Genomic DNA, 25,818 nt, shown 5'->3' with positions numbered 1-25,818 from the left:
ACCAAATACTGCATCATGGTGATTACCTGGCAACCAGGCTACAGTAGGATGGCGTTTCTATGTCGACTCATTAGTGATGAACTATATATTCTGAGGGAATATTAGGGATGGAGAGGGATCTAATGCATTGAAAACAATGTTCCTGTTCGTATTCTTGTTTTAACTTGGGTGGGAATCATCCAAGTATTTGTACCGTTATATCATGACCCTCTTGAGTACTTAATGTTTCATTACCATTGACCTTTTTAATGCCCTTCCCTAAATAGGACCCTCCCCAAGGAACTATCAATTTTAGGTGATCTTCTCCCGATTCCCCCTGACCTACCACCATATACTTAGCAACCAAAGTCAACAACATTTTCACCCATCTCTGCTCATACAAAACTGCCATCTACTGAAGTGTTAATGGCTGCAACAATATATTTTACGAGTGCTTCGAGTGACAAAGACGTTATTCTTACCCCAGTTGTTGAAGACCCTGCAGACTGCCTTGAAAGGGGCAGGGGCTCCGTCCGGCTTGATGAGTATCTGGTAGTCCCCCTCGAACTTGAGCCCTCCTTGTAGGTATACCTCGTGACAGTCTGTAACCAACGTTATGAAACCATGAGATTCAGTTACACTCCCTTTACGAACACGTCTCGCCAACATGTTCCCTCCCAATACACCAACATGTACTACTGCAAGTTACGATGTGCGCTATAGCTTTGCATATGGATAGTCATATAATTTTATTTAAGCATCTGTGAGACAATACAAGTGCAGGTTTCTTCGAACATCTGCATCTCTACCTCCCCATCCACACAGAGAGTTACCTCCCCTTCACTGTTTTGCTACTCTACCGCTCACATTCCTCGCTGGTTTAAGGTCATGTTTGCGATGTGTTTTTTTAAAAACCCAGAAGTATACAACATATATTAGATAACGTAGACCATGAGCCAGTGTGGTGGAACTTCCCAGTAACGAGATATTGTGATAAGACACAGGCGCACCACGATAACATTCAGCATAGCTCGCTTGAAAGGAACATGCTCTTTCAAGAATGTCCGCCGTTTAATCAGATAATGAAGAGCGTCTTGATACTCTGTCAGAAGAAACATCGCAGACAGACTGACAGCTGCTGCCAAATGGGGAAGGTTCACCGCAACGGTTCTACACACAAACAGGGAGATAAGATTTGTAATTCTGCAGTGTTTGACACTAAGGTAACGCTAGGCTACACTGTCATTTTAACTTCCTTCATGGACATAACTTTACGACAGTGGAAGCTGGCGCAAGATAAGGAATGTAGAGTCATGGTATGGTGTTTCTCCATCATGCATGAATTAGACGAAAGTGGCCAAGCTACCCAAACTGATGGAGTGAAAAATATAGCGTGTAATTGGTTGACCCGTCACGCGCCGTCGACTGCCTCGAGGGAGGTGCACCATATGGTGTACTCTGCACTCGTCACGTCATCTGACGGCGGGCTGCGAGATCGAGGCTGAAGCGGCGTGTTTGACAGGCCATCAGGTTGTGTCATGGCTCTCACAATCAGACCCACACGTCCGATTCCTACTGAGATTACAAGGTCCATCTTCCGTTTACTTTTCAACCCAGTATGACTTCCTTGTTTCTTTAAATATTGGCTTTAATTGCCTACATGGTGCGAAAAATGATGATTACATTATCTGTGTAAACGGATACATCACTAGTCATACTGTCACAATATCAGCGATACTGACAGTCTTTAGTATGTAACCTTTAGAATATAACAATCACTTCAACAAACAATCCTTAATCATGATCAAGAATTCGCTATACTCTTTGTAAAAATGAACAATTCGTAACCCCTTTTACAAACAAATGTCCAATATGTTAGCACATTTACGTTTATAAATATAACGTGTGTATTTCCATAGTGTCCCCGCTCTTCATATTGTTTCAATGTCATTGTACTATATATGTTTTCCATGGGAAATTGTTATGCAAATCATTTGTATGTGGAATTCTATATCTTTGTGCGTTTGTATTTGTGGTTTATAAAATATTGTCACTGTTCCTTCATGGAATGCTATGCAATAAATATCTCATGTTATCTTATCTTCTCTTTTTTTTCAGTAAAACATCATTGATTCACTAAATTAGTCGGATTACATTTCAAAATACAACAATATATATACATCTTATCAATATCACATACATTATTCAATGTCATTCCCGTCGACAGTCACAGTGAATGTGAAACTAAAACCCTAGGTCGTGTGGGTGGCGCACTGAATTTTTGCTGGATTATCAATTGGTGACCTGGTAGTACTACGTGATGCGCTGCCATTATCGGGGTACCAATACCTGACGTGGAGATACTCGGGGGTGCGCTGCCATTATCGGGGTACCAATACCTGACGTGGAGATACTCGGGGGTGCGCTGCCATTATCGGGGTACCAATACCTGACGTGGAGATACTCGGGGGTGCGCTGCCATTATCGGGGTACCAATACCTGACGTGGAGATACTCGGGGGTGCGCTGCCATAATCGGGGTATCAATACCTGACGTGGAGATACTCGGGGGTGCGCTGCCATTATCGGGGTACCAATACCTGACGTGGAGATACTCGGGGGTGCGCTGCCACTATCGGGGTATCAAAACCGGACGTGGAGATACTCGGGGGTGCGCTGCCATTATCGGGGTACCAATACCGGACGTGGAGATACTCTGGGGTGCGCTGCCATTATCGGGGTACCAATACCTGACGTGGAGATACTCGGGGGTGCGCTGCCATAATCGGGGTACCAATACCTAACGTGGAGATACTCGGGGGTGCGCTGCCATTATCGGGGTATCAAAACCGGACGTGGAGATACTCGGGGGTGCGCTGCCATTATCGGGGTACCAATACCTGACGTGGAGATACTCGGGGGTGCGCTGCCATTATCGGGGTACCAATACCTAACGTGGAGATACTCGGGGGTGCGCTGCCATTATCGGGGTATCAATACCTGACGTGGAGATACTCGGGGGTGCGCTGCCATTATCGGGGTATCAATACCTGACGTGGAGATACTCGGGGGTGCGCTGCCATAATCGGGGCATCAATACCTGACGTGGAGATACTCGGTTATGCGCTGCCATTATCGGGGTATCAATACCTTACGTGGAGATACTCGGGGGTGCGCTGCCATTATCGGGGTACCAATACCTGTCGTGGAGATACTCCGAGGTGAGCTCCCATTATCAGGGTACCAATACCTGACGTGGAGATACTCGGTTATGCGCTACCAGTATCGGGCTATCAATACTTGACATGGAAGTATCTAAACAATCGAGCGGAGAAGGTATTTATGACAAATGCCATACATGAAACGGTGCTCTTATCACTCCAATAATACTTGTAGTGTAGAAGATAAGGAGATAGCACCTTTAAGGGTGTTCCTGGCGTAGGTTTTACAATTGCCGTGACAGACAATCGAGAGACGGATATTACAGCATTATTCCTTGAGGGTCATAATGTGTGGGACCCGGGGCGACGGCTTCACGGGAGTGCATCCTTCACATGTACACCTGATATGATAAGGATACTTATTATACATCAGCACCATGGAGTTCACCTTGAGATTGATCACGATAGTTTGTTAACTAAGTTGATCAAGCAGACATTGTTCAGATTCACAAATATGTTTGTATTATATGCGACGATAGCCACTGGTCACTAATGAATATTGTACATGATATCTGGTAAAGGTCTGACCTTAATAATTCTTTAATTCAGGATAGTGTGATACTGTGTTAATGAGTTACGTATGTTATGAAATGCTTAACATAATCAACATATCTTGACTTGCAGCGTACACACAGTCTTGCCTATTTCTGGATATCTACCAATTTCAACTATGGTTTTGAAATTGTTGCAGCTAACTCGTATAATTACTAATCGTTTAAGCTTTGAAATTTAACAACATAAATATCTGCATATATTCAACATGGTTAACATCTTGTTACGTATTACAAGATAAGTACACGTTTAGAAGAACCATTTTCAATTTAGATTATCAGCTACCCTTTGCCTCAGTGATATTACACATTGTTACAATTACTGGCTTCATGTCCAACAATTACCAAAGTCGTATTTGTTAAGGGACATTTCTTACTTTCCGCCCCGAGCAGAAGTAGCAACATCATAAATGGATTTCTACAGTAGGTAGCACCGATGTCTGCTTCGTGACCCCTATACATCGATATAAACTTGCAGGTTGTAAATGCTGCCTCACAATCCAAACATCATTCAAAGTTGTTGCATTCACATAGTGTTCAGAAACCTTAAGCTGAACAGTTCCATGTTCCGACATTTAAATGTTTCAAAAATATCCTCAACTACTGAATAAGTCAAGGGAAATCAATATTACTCATACCTTTGTCAAAAATAGAATCGCTCTATTTGCTTTTGACCCAAACATGTTTTTGGGATAAACTCCTTGTAGTTTGGGGAGGAAAAGTCCCAGATATCTATAGAAAGAAGCAGTTTTCTACAAAGATTTTCTTAATTCAGACTTCCTTAAGTTTGGATTCTTCCCCATGTCATTACAAATATATACTCATTGCCATATTGTCTTGTGACTGTCCGTAGTTTAGGAGAGGTTTATGGACACAACGCCATAAAGAGGACATCCTCAAATGATCCTTGACCATAAATTCTGGACAATTACCCATGTTCACAGACGAGTCTTGTATTGCATTTGGGAGTGTTAATGTGCACCAGCGACTTCGTGGCATACCAAGATCAAACCGTGGTGAAGAGGGTGTGAAATATATACGTGCAAACAGCTGCTATTAAACACTGGCTTGTTTGTCCATTGTCCACATATGTGCCAGACTGACCACCCGTGTACCGGTCAATGTCATAACGAACACCAATAAATGCTCATAAAATAATCGCGGGAAGTGATAGTGACATGTGCTCCGTGCCCCTAACAGCGGAAGTTTGGCTTCCAAACCATCCTTTCTGTTTATTGTGCTCTCTCAGTTTATTGTGGTGTTTAAAGACCAAAGTCCATATGAGGTTTGTTTCGCAACGCATCAGTGATGCAGTGATGAGTAATTATTGTTTACGACACGTTAGGTGAAAGCAACTCCAATCTGCATTCACTTTCGACATCAAGAGGTTGTAGATATACCATGGTTGTTGATATATCATGGTTGTAGATATACCATGGTTGTTGATATACCATGGTTGCAGATATACCATGGTTGTAGATATACCATGCTTGTTGATATACCATGGTTGTAGACATACCATGGTTGTTGATATACCATGGTTGTTGATATACCATGGTTGTTAATATACCATGGTTGTAGATATTCCATGGTTGTGGACATACCATGGTTGTAGATATTCCATGGTTGTTGATATATCATGGTTGTAGATATACCATGGTTGTTGATATATTATGGTTGCATATATATTCCATGGTTGTAGACTTACTATTCACTTACTACTTACAGTGTATGTCAACAGAGGTCCCCCAGTCGATCCTTTTACACGCCCCTTCCGAGGAGTAGATCACTGTTCTACTCCGGTATTTAAACGGCTTCAAAAAGTGTTTCGTGTCATTTTGTTGCAAGGCTAAATAACGTAAACAGATATCTTGTAAACATTATCTAATTGTATCTACTTTCCTGTAGTGCTGTGTTTCTACCGTTCTGACTACATGTTGTGTTTCTCGTCACCGGTGCTGCCTGGAAGCCACATTGATCTAACACATGCCGCCAGTACCTTGATGGGACCATCTAAATACTTCTCTGACAAGATGAACGTTCCACCACCCACTGCAAGTACTGGCGGCCATATTTCTGCGGGTTTGGTCAGATGGTTTCGGTCATCTGAAGACCGTTCCCAGTAAGCCTACTTTTCGGTTGGAGGTCCGTAGAAGCGCATGAAACCAGCCCGGACAGTAGCTTGTGTGTATATACACCGCGAGGCAGTGTAGGCGCCCCAGTCTACAGACACGACGGTCATGAGTGAGTGAGTGAGTGAGTGAGTTTAGTTTTACGTCGCACTTAGCAATATTCCAGCTATATGGCGACGGTCTGTAAATAATCGAGTCTGGACCAGACAATCCAGTGATCAACAACATGAGCATCGATCTGCGCAATGGGGAACCGATGACATGTGTCAACCAAGTCAGCTAGTCTGACCACTCGATCCCGTTAGTCGCCTCTTACGACAAGCATAGTCACCTTTTATGGCAAGCATGGGTTGCTGAAGGCCTATTCTACCCCGGGACCTTCACGGGTCCACGACGGTCATGTGCGTATACAGATACGCTGGTGGGTATATGGATACAGCCATGCTATATGTGTATATACACAGCACAGCATCACTGTGGTAAATGTGTATACATACATACCTCTGGAAGAGTAACCTTGCTTACCAACATTGTGAGGGAGGCCAGGGTCCATTTACGACTTGTATACAGAAGCGCTGTCACCCGTTTGTATACAGAGGCACTATCACCTGTTTGCATACAAAGGCACTATCATCTGTATGTATACAGTGGCACTGTCATCTGTTTCTATACAGAGGCGTTGTCACCTGTATGCATACAGAGGCACTATCACCTGTATGTATACAGAGTCACTGTCATCCGAGTTTATTGACCACATACTTTCCTATAATACTAGATATTTGTATAGCGCCGATATCCACTTGGTTCAGCTTCTCAACGGCGCTTTGTGTTTCCCTCAATCACTGGATGTCCCACCAGTAGATATCATCAGACATTTAGTTATTTCTATTGCAGATACTTCATTTCGTCAGTCGAGTTGCCTTGAAAAGAGGACGGCTTTGTGCTATAGCAATAGACACTTATGTAGCACCTATCAATCACACTGCACGGTCTGCCTGACGTTTCTTTGAGTGAGGAAGGAACCGTTTCCCCACTGTTTGTCAGAAGTCCTGATGAAGAAGTTTCCTTCCACTACTACAGCTGGTAAGAACAGGCTATCAACGAGACTTCAAACAATGCTAATTTCGTCACGCCGTTGCGTGAAACAGGCACGGCGCTTCCTAAAATTAATCCCTGGTCTTAACCCCAGTAAACAGTGGTGACGAGAGGCAGCAGGGGAATGTGGAAGTCCACATGATCTACATTCTTGTGTGTAGATCGTAGGTACAGCCGATATCACTCCATCTGCACGGTGGTTTAACGTCGCTTTGAACACTATTCCAGTCATATAAGGACAGTTTGATGCGTGAGGTATTAGACAACTACACTATAGAACGGACATCTGGTGAAACGCCGTGGTCAAATCTACCATCAAATAATACACCGCCATTATGTGACACACGCTCAAAGAGAAATACATGTGTCTACTCCGTGACCTCTTGCGTGTTCAGGCCCTGTACAAAATATTACTCGTAATCGCATCCTGATAGTTATAACAACGCCCTGGCTGATACAACAGCGCTTTGACGGTTACATCAGTGCCCTGACTGTTTCAACAGCACCCCGACTTACATCATCACCCTGGTTGTTATAACAGCACCTCGATGGAATTCTACAAAATAGCACAATATATAGATTATATAAGGAGTACAAAAGTCATCCATCCCCAGAAAAATACTTAACTGCCATTACTATAAAGAAATACTGTACCTTATATTCAAGATTAAGAGCTGAGAGTCGATTGTTGATTATTGTTTAAGAATATGTCCACTGATTGTAAATTAGACGTGGAAAAAAAGTATCATTTTTTACTTGTGTGCGAACATTGTAATGACAAAAAAAAATTATATTTCCCATTGTATTTTGGTAGCAACCCAAATATGTTCAAGTTTAAGCTCCTCATGACGACAGACAATGATACCCTAATACTCAAAGTATGTAAATATATGTACATAGCCTTAAAAGAAGGCAAACATCATTGAATGTATGATTATTGTCAGAATTGTGTAAGAATTATGCATTGCAATGTATATGTAGATGGGCCAACGGCCTAAAGGCATGAATAAATACACTTGAACTTGACTGTTTCCTCGATGGAGTAACTTAACAGTGCCTTGGCTGTATAATGCCGGTAAGTAGGTGACTGTAGACTGGGCTTTATATATATCTGTGAGCAGAAATACACTGATAAGTTGTAAAAGCGTATTTTTCCTTACATGTTAACACATAATAAACTCCTAAGGCCCCACTTCTAGCAAGGAGAGGGCACTGTCTGGGTATATGATAGCCATGGTAAAAAGTGCACAGTCTCCTCTGGATTGGGCATTTACAAACATATAAAGATTATCTTGAGTCATAAAGATGCGGATCCGCCCTAACAGTGTCGAGCACACATTCGTGATGACATATACATCATGCGCCTGCACCATCCGCTTCGGCTGGAAATGCCGCATATCACAACACGATTATGAAAGATGTTTTGAAAAAAATGTTTCTTTGACAAAACGTCTCACTTATAAGGAGGTTACAGTTTCTTTCAGATTCCATAAATGTTCGTTCATCAGCAAAGAATCAAAAACGCAAACACACAAAACGGGTGGCCAACATAAACAGACGAAGGGGGATATGCCATATGGCGATGTGACAAGGCCATTGAACATCCAAATAACCTGCTGCAGGAGATGTTTAGCTTTCTTTTGACAAGCTGTAGAACTAGATCCTCGAGAATGTTTTAGGAGTGACTTCATCATCTTCTTCATTTTCATGCAGGCTGAGTGTGTAATCACACAACGTGAAGTGAATGAGTGAGCATATACACATATGTGTTCTGCTTCTCAAAGCTAACTCCATGCATGGGGCAAACACAACGTTATTAAATCGGACTCGTGGTATCCAGTGACATCAGCTTATTGCCTTAGATGCAGGATTATTTGTTGACAGTACGACACATATAGCACAGCGGAAAATGTCAGATATATTTAAAAGTCCTATATAAAACCAACACGAGCTTGGCATGTGTGTAGCAGCAGCCACGTATTGACTTTCTTTTCACAAAAGTATGAAACCTATACTTGATACATGTCCGTCTCACAGTCTCTAAACCACATTATTTTCCCTACTGCCAAATCCTCTCTACAATTTACACACACACTCTCACTCTCTCACACACACTGTCTCCTCCCTCTCTCTCTCTCTCTCTCTCTCTCACACACACACACACACACACATCTCTCTCTCTCACTCACACACACACATCTCTCTCTCTCACACACACACACGCACACACACATGGTTCAACTCAACCGCAAAAAGTCTAATGTAACATGGTCTCCACTTTAAAAGCTTTCTGTCAACATAGTGCAAGTTTGGAAAAATACATTCAAATGCTTCAAAGATTCCAATTCCTGCTTAATACCCTTTCTGGTAGAAAGGCTGTAGAGGCCAAGATAACATGACCTTCTTCAAAAAGTAGTATTGGGTTTCCGCCAGACTGCTGGCGATAGTCGTAAACACTGCAGCACCTACACTTTGACATGAATATTACTTATAAAATGAATTCAATGACCCATCCATACCACGAAGTGCTCTCTGCAATGCACTAAAGCTTTAAATGAAGCAAGTCTAGATTCCTTCAGGTTCTGAATCTCTAGTCTCTCTGGGGCCTCTTTTCAATTTATATGGGTTAGTGTGTTATTATCAAAATTATATATACTAAAAGACTAAGCATTTGTCTAGAAATACGACGGTGTCAGTAGTAACACAAGGAGACAAACACAAGCCTATCTCGCTTCCAAATATTGTCCCAGGGATTAGCACACAGAGGGACATCTGTTCAGTGACAGTGTTTGACGGAGCTGTGTCACGCCTGTCCCCGTGCTCGTGCCATCGACCTCCGGCTCTGTGGTCTGGCGTCTGTACTTACACATCAACATGTCATCACTGTAACACGAGTGTTACTTACATTGTCTGTCAAAACTGTAGTGTATGAAGTTACAACTGGTCTTGTGTTGATTCACACAGAGGTGTTATTGTGTGTCTGGTCAACACGGAATTCTGGGACTGGAGGTAGGTAGCTGGACGTGGGGCATAACGTCATATTATCTTATCTGTACTGCCAGGAAAATACTCCCGCCATCAGATCAATTCGTGAGTGATTCACACCCATCTACGGTTAGACCAGTCGGGAGTGGTTCACCCCATCTACATTTAGATCATGTCATGACTGGTTCATCCCATCTACATTTAGACCATGTCATAAGTGGTTCATCCAATCCACGGTTACACCATGTCGGGTGTGGTTCACCCTCCACAGTAAGACCATATCGGGAGTGGTTCACCCTACCCACACTTAAATGGTGTCGGAGTGGTTCAACCCATCAACAGTTAAACCATGTCGTGAGTTCTTCGCCCATCCACGATTAGACCAGTGTCGTGAGTGGTTCACCCCATCCACAGTTAGACCATGTCGGGAGTGGTTCACCCTACCCACGGTTAGACCACATGCCAAGTCGGTAAGACAGTGTACAGTGGGAGAGGTCTTGTGTTGCCCTGTGGTCAGTAGTCAGGTGGTCAGGGCTGAGGACTCCCCGGGTGGTCATCTGGAGAGGTGTTAGACGCCATGATACGTCTGTACTCAGATCAGGTGTCACGTGCTTCTGCATATGTTGTGTTTTGGTTGCAGGGAGCTTATTAGTTTTGTATTTTCCCCGTGCCCGCACTGCCCAGCAGGGGTGTAGGGTGGAAAGTAATTCGACTTTCGTTACGACTGCGGTTCTCCCCAGCATATGGTTCTCAGACATGTAAACATTGTTAAATTCATATCCAGGGATCCAGGAAGGTGATGAACAAAATTGAGAATTTATCAAAAATAGCATGTGTTTGATTTACAGGAAAGAATGTGAAAAAATGAACACGTTTAAAGGACGGGTCCATAAAAATGTTAAAAGCACCAGGGAGGTTCATGATATTATGTATATAGGTACATAAAAAAAATATTTGCACCCAACGCCATTCGCCCATTCCCTGTAATACAAAACTAGTCTCTAACTTGTAGGTCCACCTGACACATGAGTGTTCCTCGTTCCCCGACAGTGCACTAATTAGCAAGCTGGTGTCGCCGTGCACGAGCCGAAGAGGTCCAGTCTCCCATGACCAGTGATTAGATTGTCTCAACAAGATGTGGATTCAAGTTGCTGTCAAAAGTTGACGTTTACTGATATCAATATGTCGACTGTAAACCCAACTAAAAGGCGGTGCCAACTACCTTTCCCTCATACTGCCGCCACGAGAACAACGATCAGCTGTGATCAACTCTACCTACACGGGATAGCCTACACTAACAATGTATTCTCTGACATGAACATATTGTTCAAAATACTGTTCTGAAAAATGATTTAAAAAATGATATAACAAGAAACCAAGAGACTATCTTCATTTTCAGAAACTGTGGTAATCTAGACACATATTCTACACACGCATAGCCATTCATGGATATATTAGCTTGAGGGTCTGTATGACAGAGTAGGAATTGCCCTGCCCCGCACACCTATACACTTTCCTTCAGAAGATACAGAAGAGAGTGTACAAAGCTCGGCTTTTCGTCTGTTAGTCAGCATGAGCTTTCACCAAACCTCGCCTCTCTTCTCATGTAACGATCCGGGTTCGTGGGTGACAACACAGTGCTAAACACTTCAGGCTAGCTTCCTGCTCATATCGCGCCACCATAAAGCTAGAACACTGATCTAAACATCATTCAACCAATCTCACTCACTCATGATAATAAGCACCATTAGTATCCAAATACGGCTGAATCAGAGACGGCTGAATCAGAGACGGCGGCCGATGTCACCCATCAAGACACCATCACAGGCGCGTCGGTGATTAATACTACTTCGACTTTTAAACACTTTATGTTCGGTTACAACATTTCAGCTTTCGGACTTAAATCAACTCATCTATAAAATGTTCTTAGATCTTTCCACTTAATATTGGAAGGAGTTCGCCAGCTCGGCCTGGCCAAATGAGTCTATCTCCAACTCCGACGGTTATATTTGGATAGGTAACAGTAGATGTTTTAAAAGCCTACAATCACCAATATTGCATCATGACGATGCATCAAATGAAAATCTTGCGTATATGACATCAAAAGGAAAGTAATCAATAGAGTCCCTTCGGGCAAGGGCGAGTCGGAGAATGTGGCCACAACATAAACACATGGCATGGTTAATATCATCAAAACATCAACGCGCTGACTTCAGTGCCCCAGCTTTTGTGTTTTCCCCCGAACATGAAGGATCTTGATCGTTGATTATTTGTAGAATATTATAATAATAACTGCAGAAACTGCGAACTTTTAACAAAGTGATGACAATTGTGTGTGTGCCCTTGCTAAGTCGGTAAACACGGTTTTCGGGAGGAGTGTGTGAGAGGGGTGTGGGTGGGGGGCAAGACGTTAACGCCTACAATAATTAATTACACAGGTCCTCTTTATATTACTTCACTACACTATAGGTAACATCTGGTAACACGCTAGTAAACTCTCCTACTTACACCATGGAAGTCAACACAACTGCGCAGTATCATTGTTTACCGACGGGGATAACATCTTTGTGACCAACATTTCCCTAGAAATGCGTTTTACGGGAAGACAGATATTTAATGGATTCGACTTCCCTATAATAAAACATATTAAGACGCTGACTTCCGCGAAATGGCGTGCATGAAATAAATCCGATGTGAAAATATACGACTTGATACCAATTCCATCGAGAGCCCTCGTCAGTTGTGCTAGATAGCAAGACATTACAAGCGACTCTCAATGTCAGCTCTGCTCCGATATCAATATATAAACTTCCCTTTATGAACTGAAGCTGAAGTTTTAAGTACTAACTTTTACAGAAATATCTTTATAGTCAATTATCTGGATATGAAATAAGAACCTTTCTGACAGCAATAGTTGATACAGAGAAATGTACATAGTGGGACTACTGTCGGGCCTTGGATGTAGCGAGCCTGTCAAACTGTGTGCAAAGTGAAATTGACAAGCTATGAGTGTAGTTCTCGCATCTCGAGTTCCAGCTAATCCATCCCCAGTCTTAGGCGTTCCACGTGGAATTACTGACCAGATATCAGGCATTCCATCTTTACTGAAATATGCATGGCTATTGTAACGATCGTCCCGGTACCAGACACACGGGCTGGCTGGCAAAAACACCGTCCAAATCGCGGGTAGGATGTGACGTGATATGGTAAATTACCCTACACTGACCACTACACTGGAAATAACGAATGCACCTATTGTTTTACCTCGGTAATCAGAAAATGAACATAGCGAGAAAGAATCCCACGCAAGGTGACATGTATGATTAAAATGAGTAAGAAACCTGTAGCGGGTCTCTCTCCCATGTTTCTATGTGTCCAGTATTCGTCACAGAAACTTTTACACAAACCTAAGTCGCAGTCCTGTGCTCACAAAACTTGATTATTGTAATATTGCTCTTCAAACACTGATTTACCTTCTACAGTGAATATCTGCGTACACCCGAAAAGCGAATGTGTAGCAACATACCTAGCCTTGCTCCCAAAGCTGTACCGAGGGATGTGCCCATGGATTTATAGTAACTCTAACCCAAAAGAAGCAAGTCTAGCTTGATTAGTAAGGACAGTAAGCGAGATGCCAGTCTGTTGCAAACATGCGGAACATTCGAACATTTTAGGTGGTTGCATTTATGTTCACAATTATGATTTAACAAAGATGTAGACAATGATGCGGTTAAGCGAGATACCAGCTTTAAACGACACATTAACTGAGCGTGACCAGTCTCAATGTACCTTGGCCATTCCTGGTCTTTGAACTTACTGAGGGCCTAAAGTTAACATCGTGTTAGATCTAACCTTAGACACGGGAAATGTTCTGGTCGTTAACTATATGTTTCATTCCTCAAAACTTGAGCAATACCCCCAAAACTGTCACGACCGATGCTTTTCAAACTTTTCACGAGGCTATGAATGCAAGTGGGACCACACATCTAGCTTCAACAGTCCTGCTCTTCAGCCGGAAATTTGAATGTTCCTGTTGCAACCTTCACCGCAATTATTCATCTATATAAAAGAAGAGAGGTTCCACTGATATAAGCTAATACTCCATGGTTGACAAGGTTCTAGCAGACACGAGTATACGGTTCACTGACTGCTTAGCGCAGTTTACATAATGACGTGAATGAAGCTGCCTAGTCATGGCAACGTGACGACTCTGAATGCGACCATCTCGAGCAAATGTGACCACATTTCCGTGAAATTGAAACTTGGAAGCAATAGAGAGCGTTTGCAGCTTTGAACTGCCACACAGTCTCCCTCACATTGTCAATGACAGTGGACCAGGTGTGCAACTGGTCTCGTGGTTTCATCAGCTCATGGTGGTGCGACCCCCTGCACCTGTGTACAGGGCAGACTGATACGATTGAGTCAGCTTGTATGTAGTGATGAGGTTTGAGGTGCTCCAGAGGCTGACCTGACGCAACAGTGCATATGAGTGTGAAAGTGTTACACTGTCGATCTAAGTCTACCACCACAGACGACAAAACATGTACAGCAATAGGCGTAATTGATTATTAATAACAGCCTTGCTCTATTATATATGTTCTCGACACAAGATGTACTGAGACGTGTTCATGCAATGCGTCAAACTGCTCCGGTGTTAAGTGATTCCTACGTTCCTCCTTGCAGATCTTAGCTGTCAAATATTCACTGATTGGTACGGGTACATTCCGAAAATACCTCTACCCTGGATGGTGAACTATTTATACAGACATGTACTCAACCCATTGTATATAACCATGCATTTATCACATTATATATAAACGGGCAATAAAGAAAAATACACAAACGTATATTCAGCCAATTATATAAACGTACATTCAAACCATCACACTTAGACGTGCATTCAGCACATTACATACATACTTACATCCATCACATTATACACAAACGGACATTCAGCCCAGTATCTTAACGTATATTCAAGCTTTTTTGCATAAGGCTTTACGTGACCCATTATATCTAACCGCAAAAGAAGCGATACAGCGACAAAGCTTGAGAATTGTATGTTAGCACAAGTAGCTGTCCAGTTATGACACAATGGGGCGACACGCAGTCCCGAAACCCATTGGAGAGGCCTGTCTGCAATATTTCAATATGCACTGACGTCTCGCAAATACAAGAAACGACTACTACAATATGTTGCGGATATCAATTAGAGCGTAAACGATAACTTTCTGTGTCTCTGGGGCGAGAGTAGATTTTAAGCCGCTCGCCTCAACGATAGTGTTTTTATTTCCCTTGGGAAGTGAACAAACGGCTGCCCTGGTCTACAATTAACTTTAAAGAGAGGAGTTTTTCTCGTGCGTCAAACACTCTCTTTTCTCCAGTCAGTGTTTGATCTGGTCGCTTTACTGGTAACTGTAAACCTCTTCAGACAATGTTTTGTTACTATTCGGTCTCTGATTTTATTGAAAGAATCGAGTGGTCATCGGTTATAATTTGAGTTAATAATTTCATGAATGGTATCTGTAGAGTTAATGTACTTCTTGTCTGTGGCTGGCTACCGATGAGAGCCTTATGTGTCATGATAATATACATATGAACAAGGTCACTCTTCAGCTCTTCAGTAGGTCCCCATCTCACAGAGGTAGAGGGCACGACTCCCTGTAGGTTCCCATATCACATGGATACAAGGCATCTCTCTCTCTCTCTCTCTCTCTCTCTCCTCTCTCTCTCTCTCTCTCTCTCTCCTCTCTCTCTCTCTCTCTCATCTCTCTCTCTCTCTCTCTCTCTCTCTCTCTCTCTCTCTCTCTCTCTCTCTCTCTCTCTCTCTCTCTCTCTCTCTCTCTCTCTCTCTGCATCGTAGCTCTCAGTAGGTCCCCATCTGACGGGGGTACAGACCACAGGTCTCTCTCTATGTAAATCCTATCTGACGGGTGCACAGGGCACCGTAGCTCTCTGAAGGTCGAGCCCACTGAACACAAGCCCTCTTTAATGCGTCGAACCCCTCCTTCATCGGCACGCACATGCACTGTTTCTAGATGTCTGTGGTTCATGAAGAGTTCGTAACAAGGTGAGGATCGGAGTGTTAGCGGATTTATCCCGCATGCTATAGGAAAAGAGGCAAACGCACTTCACTTCTTGAGTCAGGTGTTTCATACTTTCTGTGACTGAATACGTGGAATTGGTCACAGGGTGAAGCTACTTAGCGCAAATATCTGTGTCGACCTTGTCGGCCAGAGTTAAACTACTGGCATATGAAGCAAGGTCATATTCTGACCAGTGGGGCACCTGTGGAATCCCAAACAGCAATTTCAGTTTGTCATATTTATTGTTCTGTAAACATTTTAGCGGGATCATGGGAAATATTATTTTCTGCGCATGTCCGTTGCCCTTTAGACTCGGCTTCATCATGGCAGAGAAATGTGTTTGTTTAACTGGGCCGCGAAGGAATATTTATTTTCACAATAGAATATTGACATTCCGCGAAGGTAAGAAGGCCAGCTAACTGCTGCCTGGTCTCGCCATACTCCTCTCTCTACTCCTGGTGGAGGCTGAGAATGTGGTCCAACACACCTGGACACCGTCCAGCCCGACCTTTAGGGACTAGCACATGGTCACTGAAACCAGCATCAGTCCGCCCTGTGCATTATACCTTGGTGTGACTGGAGACACATACTCCCTTGTTTCAACATTGACTTCCCTACTCGCAGTTACGGCATTCGCGTTAAAACGTCGTGGCTTCCGATACATTTTACTGACACCACGGAGAACAGTGTTACGAGGACCACTGATATGAGTGATCAGTTTCACCGTGTGGACACGACGTCAGTCCGAACTGGGGGTAGTGACATGTCAACAGTGGCAATAAAGTTTACAATCATACCAACCATACTGTGTCTGGCATGTTGACTGTTTATCCTCTGTTTCGGTTCTATCTGCTGCAGATGAATTGCATGTCACATGAGCATAGAGTAATGAAGTTTTCCTCGCTACAATTAACACTAGCGAGTGAGCACGTGGTTTCAATTACTGGCCAGTAATGAGCGCCCAAGTTTTATTTGGGGGTCTTTCATGTGGGGAATTAAGCATGAATCAGCGCCTTCTGATTCTCGTGGTTCCCGGAGCTGCGTGCGACTCAAGTCTTTGACCATATGTCGGAGTACGGCTAGGGCGCTCTGTTGCCCCCAACACTGTTCCGCCCAAGCTGCAGTCGGCAGATAAACACCTCGACAGCAAGTGGTTTACCTACTGCAACATACACGGACTCGCGATGGCAAAAGCATCAGGCGAGCTCTTCATTAGCTATGAAATATAGAGAGAAATAAAAACGATGTCTTGGGTTAAAAGATAACGGATAATGTGTGCGAGAGTGTACGTTGATTGTCCCTGACACCAGTGTTATCCGTATGCTCCCTTGACATGACTACACCTTCACTTGTTAGGGTTAACACAATCACCGCCCCGTCACTACGCCTTCACCTGATAGGGAGCGGTATCGACAGTCACCGCCCCGTCACTACACCTTCATCTGATAGGGAGCGGTATCGACAGTCACCGCCCCGTCACTACGCCTTCACCTGATAGGGAGCGGTATCGACAGTCACCGCCCCGTCACTACACCTTCATCTGATAGGGAGCGGTGAAGACAATCGCCGCCCCGTCACTACACCTTCACCTGGTAGGGAGCGGTGAAGACAATCACACCCCAGTCACCACACCTTCGTCTCACAGTGAGCGTTACAGACAGCCCAGTAGTGTAAATCTCGTTAAGTGCAGGAAAGAACTTGGTTGTAATTATGGATCCTCCTTCCGCAGAATATTCCCATAACAAATATTCTTATCAGATCCATTCACTGGCTTTACTTTAATTTGTTTGAATCGTTTTAACACGAAAACTTCAATCAACTTTTGAAAACGTGTACGCATAATGGACCATTGCGACATCAGTAAAAGATCAAAGGTTAACGATGCCATTAAGGTGTCGTAGCCAATCAAAACAAAGATTAGATGACCTTTAGCAAAGGTCAACAATATCAGCAAGGGAACTATACTAACAGCAGCAAAGGGCTGATACACAAATCTTCCGTCTACAGATGGTCCCCATGTAGGCTCACTCCTTATCCTGGCGCTGTTTCTCAGCCCCATCTTCTGGACCGTAATCAACACGTTCCTAAATGTCCATGTCATCGTTTCCTAGTGATTGTGATTGCCTCGTTGATCATTTGTTTTTGCCATTGTCTAACTTTGGTTTATTTCCCACCTATGAATTACGTGTTTGCGGATCTAACTACCGTATTTACTGACGAGGCTTGCTGTACTGGGGTAGTCGCAGGACGAATTTCCTCCCAACAGTGTAGGGTCTACCATGTAGGTGTATGGCCGGTCACGCCTCGGTTGTGTTGGGGTCACCGGGTGGCTTCACCCACATATTAAGCTCCATAAATGAGGAATATATATCACAAGGGAGCAAATTGTTGCATTTTCCAAATGAGTGACTTCCACAGGATGCCAAGACCCCAAATCCTCTTGACTTGGAGTGTGTCTGTCACCTACATTGTAGGGGTGCAAGACAGGGGTTGGAGATTGTGGGTATAAAGCTCCCCCAAATACCTGTGCTAGGTATGTAATAACAGCTCTCTATAGGTGAGGGAAGACGTGGGAATCACTGTCAGTGCTGTGTAGTCAGTACAACTGTTGACATCGGGATCAGTATGTCAGACTTCAACAGGTGTTCCAAATTCAAGAATTAACACTATTGTGAGTTGCCTAATGTTGCGTACTGATGTATTCCAAACTTCAAGAGAGCGGAAATAAAAGGATATGAGTTAATATCTCAACCGATGAGTAGGTGTACTACGCAATGACCGCCTCAGCATGTATGGTGCCGGTGTTTGAGGTGGGGTGGTGATACCTGACATGACATGTTGATCTCTGCTGGTTAGTGTTCCGTGTAGTTAAGAGCTGTAACTAGTAGCGTACTAGTAGTATACATCAGTAGTCACACGGACTGTGACGATAGAGCTTCACAATTTTAATACTTAAGTAGGCCTGTTTGTTGGGAGACACGTGTGCTTATTGTGATAGTTATGTGGAGGATCCGCAAGTCATGCTTACACCAACCTTGTGGGATATATGAATTATAGTTGTAATATAAATAGTTGTAGAATTACTACCTTGCAGGAGCTTCATAACAATGCCCTAAATAATTGCATTTAAACTTGGGTGCGGCAAAAGTATTAAAGTAAGCACGCTCGTAAACTTCTTCATGTGGCAGACAGAATTAAAACTCAGGTGAAAGATGGAGGATTCAAACGTATGATCTGACAGACAGAACCAAACCTTCGTGGCTTCAAATATTGCCACAGAGACAACTTGAGACAGGGGCTAAAACAAATATATTCAACAAACTACACGAAAAACTGATTTTACACTTCTAGAGTACTAAGTGATTCGGATAACATGATTCAGTTCGCTTGGTGATGTGTTCGTCATTTCAGTGTTTTGAAAATTGATAGATATGAATGTTTTATTAAGAGTTATCAAAGAGCGTGTATTGGGTTCGGGAGATAACCGCGAGCCAGTTCACACATCCATTATGCACGAAGTGTCACGAAGTAGAGTACCTCCAGTAGAGCAATCCAACCTGTACATACTGCTATCATTATGGCTCCACGATCATTAGGGTAATCCTGATAACAATTACCATCCTATTCTGTTCTCAGACGCAGCCATTCAAAACAGTAATCGCCATTTACGACCCTTGTAAAGATCACCGGAATTTGTCATGAGCACTAACTGCCTTCTCGGTCTGATGTACTGAAAGCTGAACGTAAAGCTAACACCTTTAACGCTCTTTAAATTGACCAATTTCAAGCTTTGTCACAAGCTGTGCACGTGATTAAGTTCTTACAGGTAAGAGAGCTGGACGGAGACTTCAGCGCATGAGGAATCGAATCTCTGGGAAACACTCCCACGGCGAGATGTAAAGTCTTTGATAGAGTGGTCAAACAGTAATTAAGATAGCGGCGACTAGCCAGGGGCTACTAGATGGGGAAACAGCGCTGATCACTTCAATGCGATAGATTAGGCATGTAGGATTTACAGGCCGATACAACGCGACTGTGAGCAAATGCTTGGCTTTATCAATGTTAAACATGGTATCACATTCCCTGTCTGGCCAGGGCACACGGAGCAGAAGGACCCGCTATACAAACAGACGAAACAGCTCGGCCTCACGGAAGACGGCCATTGTATACACTGACCAAGGTACACTTTACAAGTTTCCATAATTATTAGATATAGGTCATCGCAAATTCTGGATTAGATATATACTAAGAATGAGTTGTCCCGATAAAACACTCGTACTGTCCTCCATCTTGATCTGTCCATTGTAAGGACAGAAACACTATACCCAGGTGGAACTATGATCCAGCACAGCCTTGGAGCGAGACTATGGTCAAGCCGGTCTTCATTGGCCAAGCCTTCTCTGTTTGGAAAACACTTATTATCAGTGCCAACATACTGATACAAGGACGACCTTAAAACTACAAAATATATGAGCGTGGCCTTCCGTTACTTCGAATGTCACACAAACATAGTTTTGCCAACAATTGTGTTACAACTCGTACACCTTCAAGCCGTGAAAGAGCCTACGAACTGAGGTGTGTCTGAACCAACACCATGGCGAGTATCAGTTCACATGGCTTACAACTTCCCAGTACCAGGAGAATTAGTGAGTCTATTGTAATGAAAACTCTTAAACGCAGCGTTTAAATGTTGGAAAGTTTGTAGAAACCAATGAGTTGGGTGTGGTTCTGAGAAACCTAGGAACATGTCAGCGACTTGAATTCAAGATCATAAGAATCTTTAACAGCCAAGGGAGACGACTCTGCTCATCGAACTGCTGACCGAAGGTGAAGGGTGGTTTTGAAGATCAAATGCGGGGTGGTCAAAGGGGGTTGAAAGCGTATAGATAGTACGTGTTTATTGCACAGGTCAGGAGATAAGAGAGTCACTATATAACGCTGGTCAAGTGGACATGACAGCCGGAATGGCTGGAGTAGGCTGGCAGTAGATAGAGTGGAGAAACACTCGTCATACGTTTATGGGATAAACTGCGGACACCGTAGCCCGTTTATCGGTATGCCTCCTGTACATTACCCGGGGCGATAGGAAGGAGGGATGTAGTATCAACATATGCAGTCACCAGAAATACAATCACTTCATGTTTTAGATGCCTCTTTCACGCTCGTAACATGCTTCCCTTTGTGTCCGTGTTGGCGATTACTGATTCAAATTATACCTTTAAACTGGGATATATATATCCTCTGTACGATGTCAGCTGCAAGAGCTAGAGAACATGCATCTCGTTTACATCGCTCCTGTAACATGTGCTTTACAGCAAATCATGCAGAAGTAATGATTATGTGTAGTGCACAACTCGCAACTACAATTACAAAATATTTCATTTTCAGGTATGTACGATTTGTACGAGCTTATGATATTAATGTATTTCTCTTGGACGGGCGAGGTAGTCCCTCTAGAGGCTACACGACCTGACAACGGCAGGTGCGCATCAGGGTGAAGCAGTCCGACTTGAGCACACTGGGTGCTAACACACCAGAGTTGGGCTAGGGGTTGGCGGTGGGGGAGGTGATCTGTTTTTATTTAGACAGTGTGGTTTCCTAGAATTGTTCAGTCAGTCCTCGAGATCTACGATGACTTCCTGATAAATGAGAGTTGCAACTGTTTCAGATGTATCGCATGATTTCAGCGATAACTATTACATCTGAGACTATATCTAATAGTATTTTAACGCCGATTACACGATAGGAGCTGCTGAACACTTGTCAGGAGAACAGGACGCAGTTGATGGTTCTGTCGAGAGGGTTTAATCTTACACCATGATTGATGAGTGGTAACTTTGCTTGACTCTCATCTCCAGTAAGAGGTATTACACTGATAATGATGTAATCTCAATTTGCTACTTTCAACTACTACTTTCTGTTCAACCAATCACAAACATGCGCAAAATCATTATGAGAATTGTGGACCACTAGAACCCCAGACAAACCGAATGGAAATATTAGTAGCGACGACGGTGTTCGACTGTGCTACTGCGATAGTTACCTGCTAATGCGAACAACCGGTATCCAAGTCTTGAGAAGGAATTAGAGTAGAATGTATGACGTTCCCATCTACAGGTGCAACGATCACTGGGTGACGGGATACTCTGCCAAACTAGCCATTGTTTCCATCGTCCATAAATATAATCACATAATATCACCAACACTTGGCGGCAATTTTACAATATTTTATGAAAACCCCAACTTGCTTAACGACACCCAAACAATCTACGGAAAAGGCTTTTATATACTGTGGAATAAAGCCAAGAAATGCCCATTGACCATGTACCGCTTCACTTGTAATCTAGTCCCCAAAATGCAGGATTAGGCCGACACTGACCGTTTTATATCAACTGAAAATGTTTCCATAACAATAAAACGCGACTGTGAAAAAAAATCATTGGCTCGCAAAACGCCTTAGCTCAGGGACCAAGACATGTCCAAATAGAAAAATAGGCTACTGAAGGCGTTTGGCAGACAAGCCTTCAAAAAAAGAAAAGACAAAATGGTACTCTGACCCGTCACAATACTGAAGCATTAACCAGTAACAATATTCATCAATACTATATGCATCTACCTAGCGGTGAAAGCTGTGCCTCGAACTTACCACATGTTTGTACTATCGCCAACTCCTTCAGGCCGACGAGATCTGACGACATATCAACAAATATTTTTACACCTGCTTAAAATTTTGAGATTCTTGGTGTTGTTGTTAAAAATCACATAATTCCTTATTAACCAATTTCACCCCGCACACCTTACCGCAACAAATACTAGTATTTTGATTGTCGGAAACCATCGACGAGTTTACCAAGGTCGTGATCTGCTTTCAGCAAGTTAGAGTTGTTTCCCTTGGCTATCATCCAACACAATCAGAATGTTCCCGCCAGGGGAGTCGGCGTGTAGACCGATGCGCTCCGCGTGTGACGCCTTTGAGTGTGCGCGTATCTGATGCTCCAATGTTTACACCATATGTGGAGCTTATTTCACTATGTGTCATTATTTCTCGCTATGGTTCGTGTGTATACTCACGCTGTGCAAAAGATCCTGTTCGAGTAAAATATTCTGACGAGTTCGACAGAACACCTGGTGTCAGTGTAGCGAGTCCTGGCCTACACTTCCCCGCACTGTGTTGCAGTCTTTTGGAGGAACTGTCACATTACCAGTCTCGTCATTACCAGTATATCTCTGAAACCAAACTGACAACGACAATGCGTTTCCAGACCGTTTCAGTATATATGTTTAAGGACGTGTTCTCTCTTTCAGGACGCTACCTACACTTAACTTGCGTCCTATTAGTAACTATGTTTGAGGGCACAAGCTATAGTTCACACATGTCCTTTAGGTGACTGTGTTTCAGGACGGACCTGGTCAGGTGCCCAGCTATGACAGATCACCTCCACAGTGGATACTGTGTCATTGGCTCCTGCTACATCCTCTTGCTGATCTTGGTTCGCACATCCACGGATGTATTTACCTACAGTCGAGCCCGAAGGGACATAGATACATAATATAAGCTATGATCATACAAGGGCAGATGAAAAAAGGACTAGTGTGTACCACACGAAGAGCCGGGTAGACGTTCTGAGATTAAATCATCGCTATGAATGCTTTGACGGTTAAGCAATCCTCCTTAAATTTGTTTCCCTTCACTTTGACATTCAACATTGCAAATTACGTTACTACTGGAGCAGATATTGTCTTCTCCGTGTACACAGATCATGCTTGTCTGACTGTATACTCCCTCTAACAGTTCACCCACGAGAGACTACATTTACATGTCTTGTTTAATCTCTAACTTACCATCCGATCCTGACAAGTGGACACTAATGAACACACAAGTCCTGTCATTTCGGCCCATACCTACGATTAATGGTATTTTAGAAACCAGTAAATCCTACCAACTGTGCATACTGATTCTATAGGGGTTGCCTCATACATAAGAACATGTCAGCAACTCGGTAATAACTTGGTTCTGTCACACAAACAGCTACAGATCGAGACCGTGCATTAACCACACAGAATCGCTGAACAAGAGAAAACACATCTATATAGTCACAGCATCGTCAGCTTCTATGCAAACTTGACATTTAGATTTCTTTAACGCTATCTCAAACAAAGAAGTGAATTAATCCGTTTGTGTAAATAATTAATTCATGTTCTGCATTATCAGTGGTGCTAAAATAACAATGGGAGTCTATTTAGTTGAGATAATGTTGTTACCTTCACACCTCTATTAATCGTTTCCTACTTCAGAGCAATCGCAATCACTAGCATCACAATTGCTGTATCTTTAGCACCACTACTCAGTGCCGGCTTTGGGGCGGGTAAGACTTAAGGTCGTTTTATGGACAGTTTAATGAAGTTAAGTGGTTTCATAACTTGGCGGGGAATTATGAGAATTTTCTAAATCAATTTTCATAATTGTACCGCTCCAAATTTTCCTTCGACGTGACAGCAGATCCAACGTTCATTACCAACTGCAGTACGATTTCCGACCACACCTAACCTTAGTTATGCAGCTACCCGCATCGACTCGGCTATTACAACAATTCTGATAATGTATTTTCTAAGGGAAGTCATAACTGGCAGGACACGTACATGTGCTTTAAAATGTCTACGCATTTAATTTCATATAATGCTGATCAAGCGTTTGTGTCTTTAACATGTTTCAAAATGCGCCCCAAAGATATAGGGTTGCAAGACTGACGTCATGAAGACGTTCATAACACGTCCTTGTTAGATCATCCAAAACCTAAAAGTGATAAAAGTTTTAATTTTGTAAATTCTAATTCACATGATAAAATGTTGTACATACATGGATAGACGTGTTTTAGTCATCAACGAGGGCGGAGGTATTCAAACGCTTGCAATAGTATTACCAATCGTGTGGCAACATGTGTTTGAGAAACGTCACAACTGCATAAAGGACATGGATATACACCATGAAATGGCCGAGAAGCCTGCAAAACATACACACACACACACACACACACACACACACACACACACACACACACACACAAACACAAACACAAACACAAACAACACACACACACACACACACACACACACACACACACACACACACACACACACACGGGTGTTGACTCAGTTCCAACCAAAGTCTAGGTGGCGCCATACTCCAGTCCGCTGATCAGTAATGTCGGCTATGACTGGAGGCCACTATGACCCTTCCTGGCCGCAGGTGTCAATAAGGAGTCACAGACAACCGGTACCCACGGATCAACATACAAATGGTTAGGACATAACAGAGTTGGCCACTAGGAATTTCAATTTTGCTTGAACAGCATAAATTCCGCTTAAGGTTTGAAAATTGCGTTGTCAATTTATCAAATCACAATAGTTGACCTGGCGAAATCTAATCTGTACGTGCATGAAAGTAGACTAACCGGAAATCCACAGAATTGCTTTCCAAGCTTAAGATGTACATGCAGTTCGCTTCGTCAGCATGAAGGCAGACATCCATATCACAGATCGTGGAGCCTTATCTTGTATACGGCAAAGACGTCTGTCGACATGAGGGGCCGGCGGTCTACCCGTACGTGCGGTGGCTGGAGGGGTGGTGAGCGAGCACCTGTCTGTGTTTGGTTTTGGGGGGTTTTTTTGGTGGGGTGGGTGGGTGCGGGGATGGGGGGTGGAGGTGTGTAATTATGTGTTATCCATACGCAGTGGTGAAATAGGATGAGAAGTGTCAGAAACCACAACTC

The 25,818-nt window shown here is 43.2% G+C and overlaps 1 protein-coding gene across 3 annotated transcripts in view; it reads right to left on the bottom strand.

Annotated features, from left to right (window-relative positions):
- The window catches only part of LOC137296576 (fibrinogen-like protein A), a 53,322-nt gene that overhangs the window by 8,315 nt on the left and 19,189 nt on the right, over positions 1–25,818 (bottom strand). For all 3 annotated transcript variants that reach the window (XM_067828383.1, XM_067828401.1, XM_067828393.1), the window contains one exon: positions 462–581. In XM_067828383.1, the coding sequence (XP_067684484.1) occupies positions 462–581 (120 nt within the window). The remainder of the gene's footprint in view (positions 1–461; positions 582–25,818) is intronic.

This window comes from Haliotis asinina, chromosome 1, assembly GCF_037392515.1.
Source record: "Haliotis asinina isolate JCU_RB_2024 chromosome 1, JCU_Hal_asi_v2, whole genome shotgun sequence".
Lineage (NCBI taxonomy): Eukaryota > Metazoa > Mollusca > Gastropoda > Lepetellida > Haliotidae > Haliotis > Haliotis asinina.
Note: the sequence above shows the minus strand (reverse complement) of the source record. Positions and strands in the feature narration are given on the sequence as shown.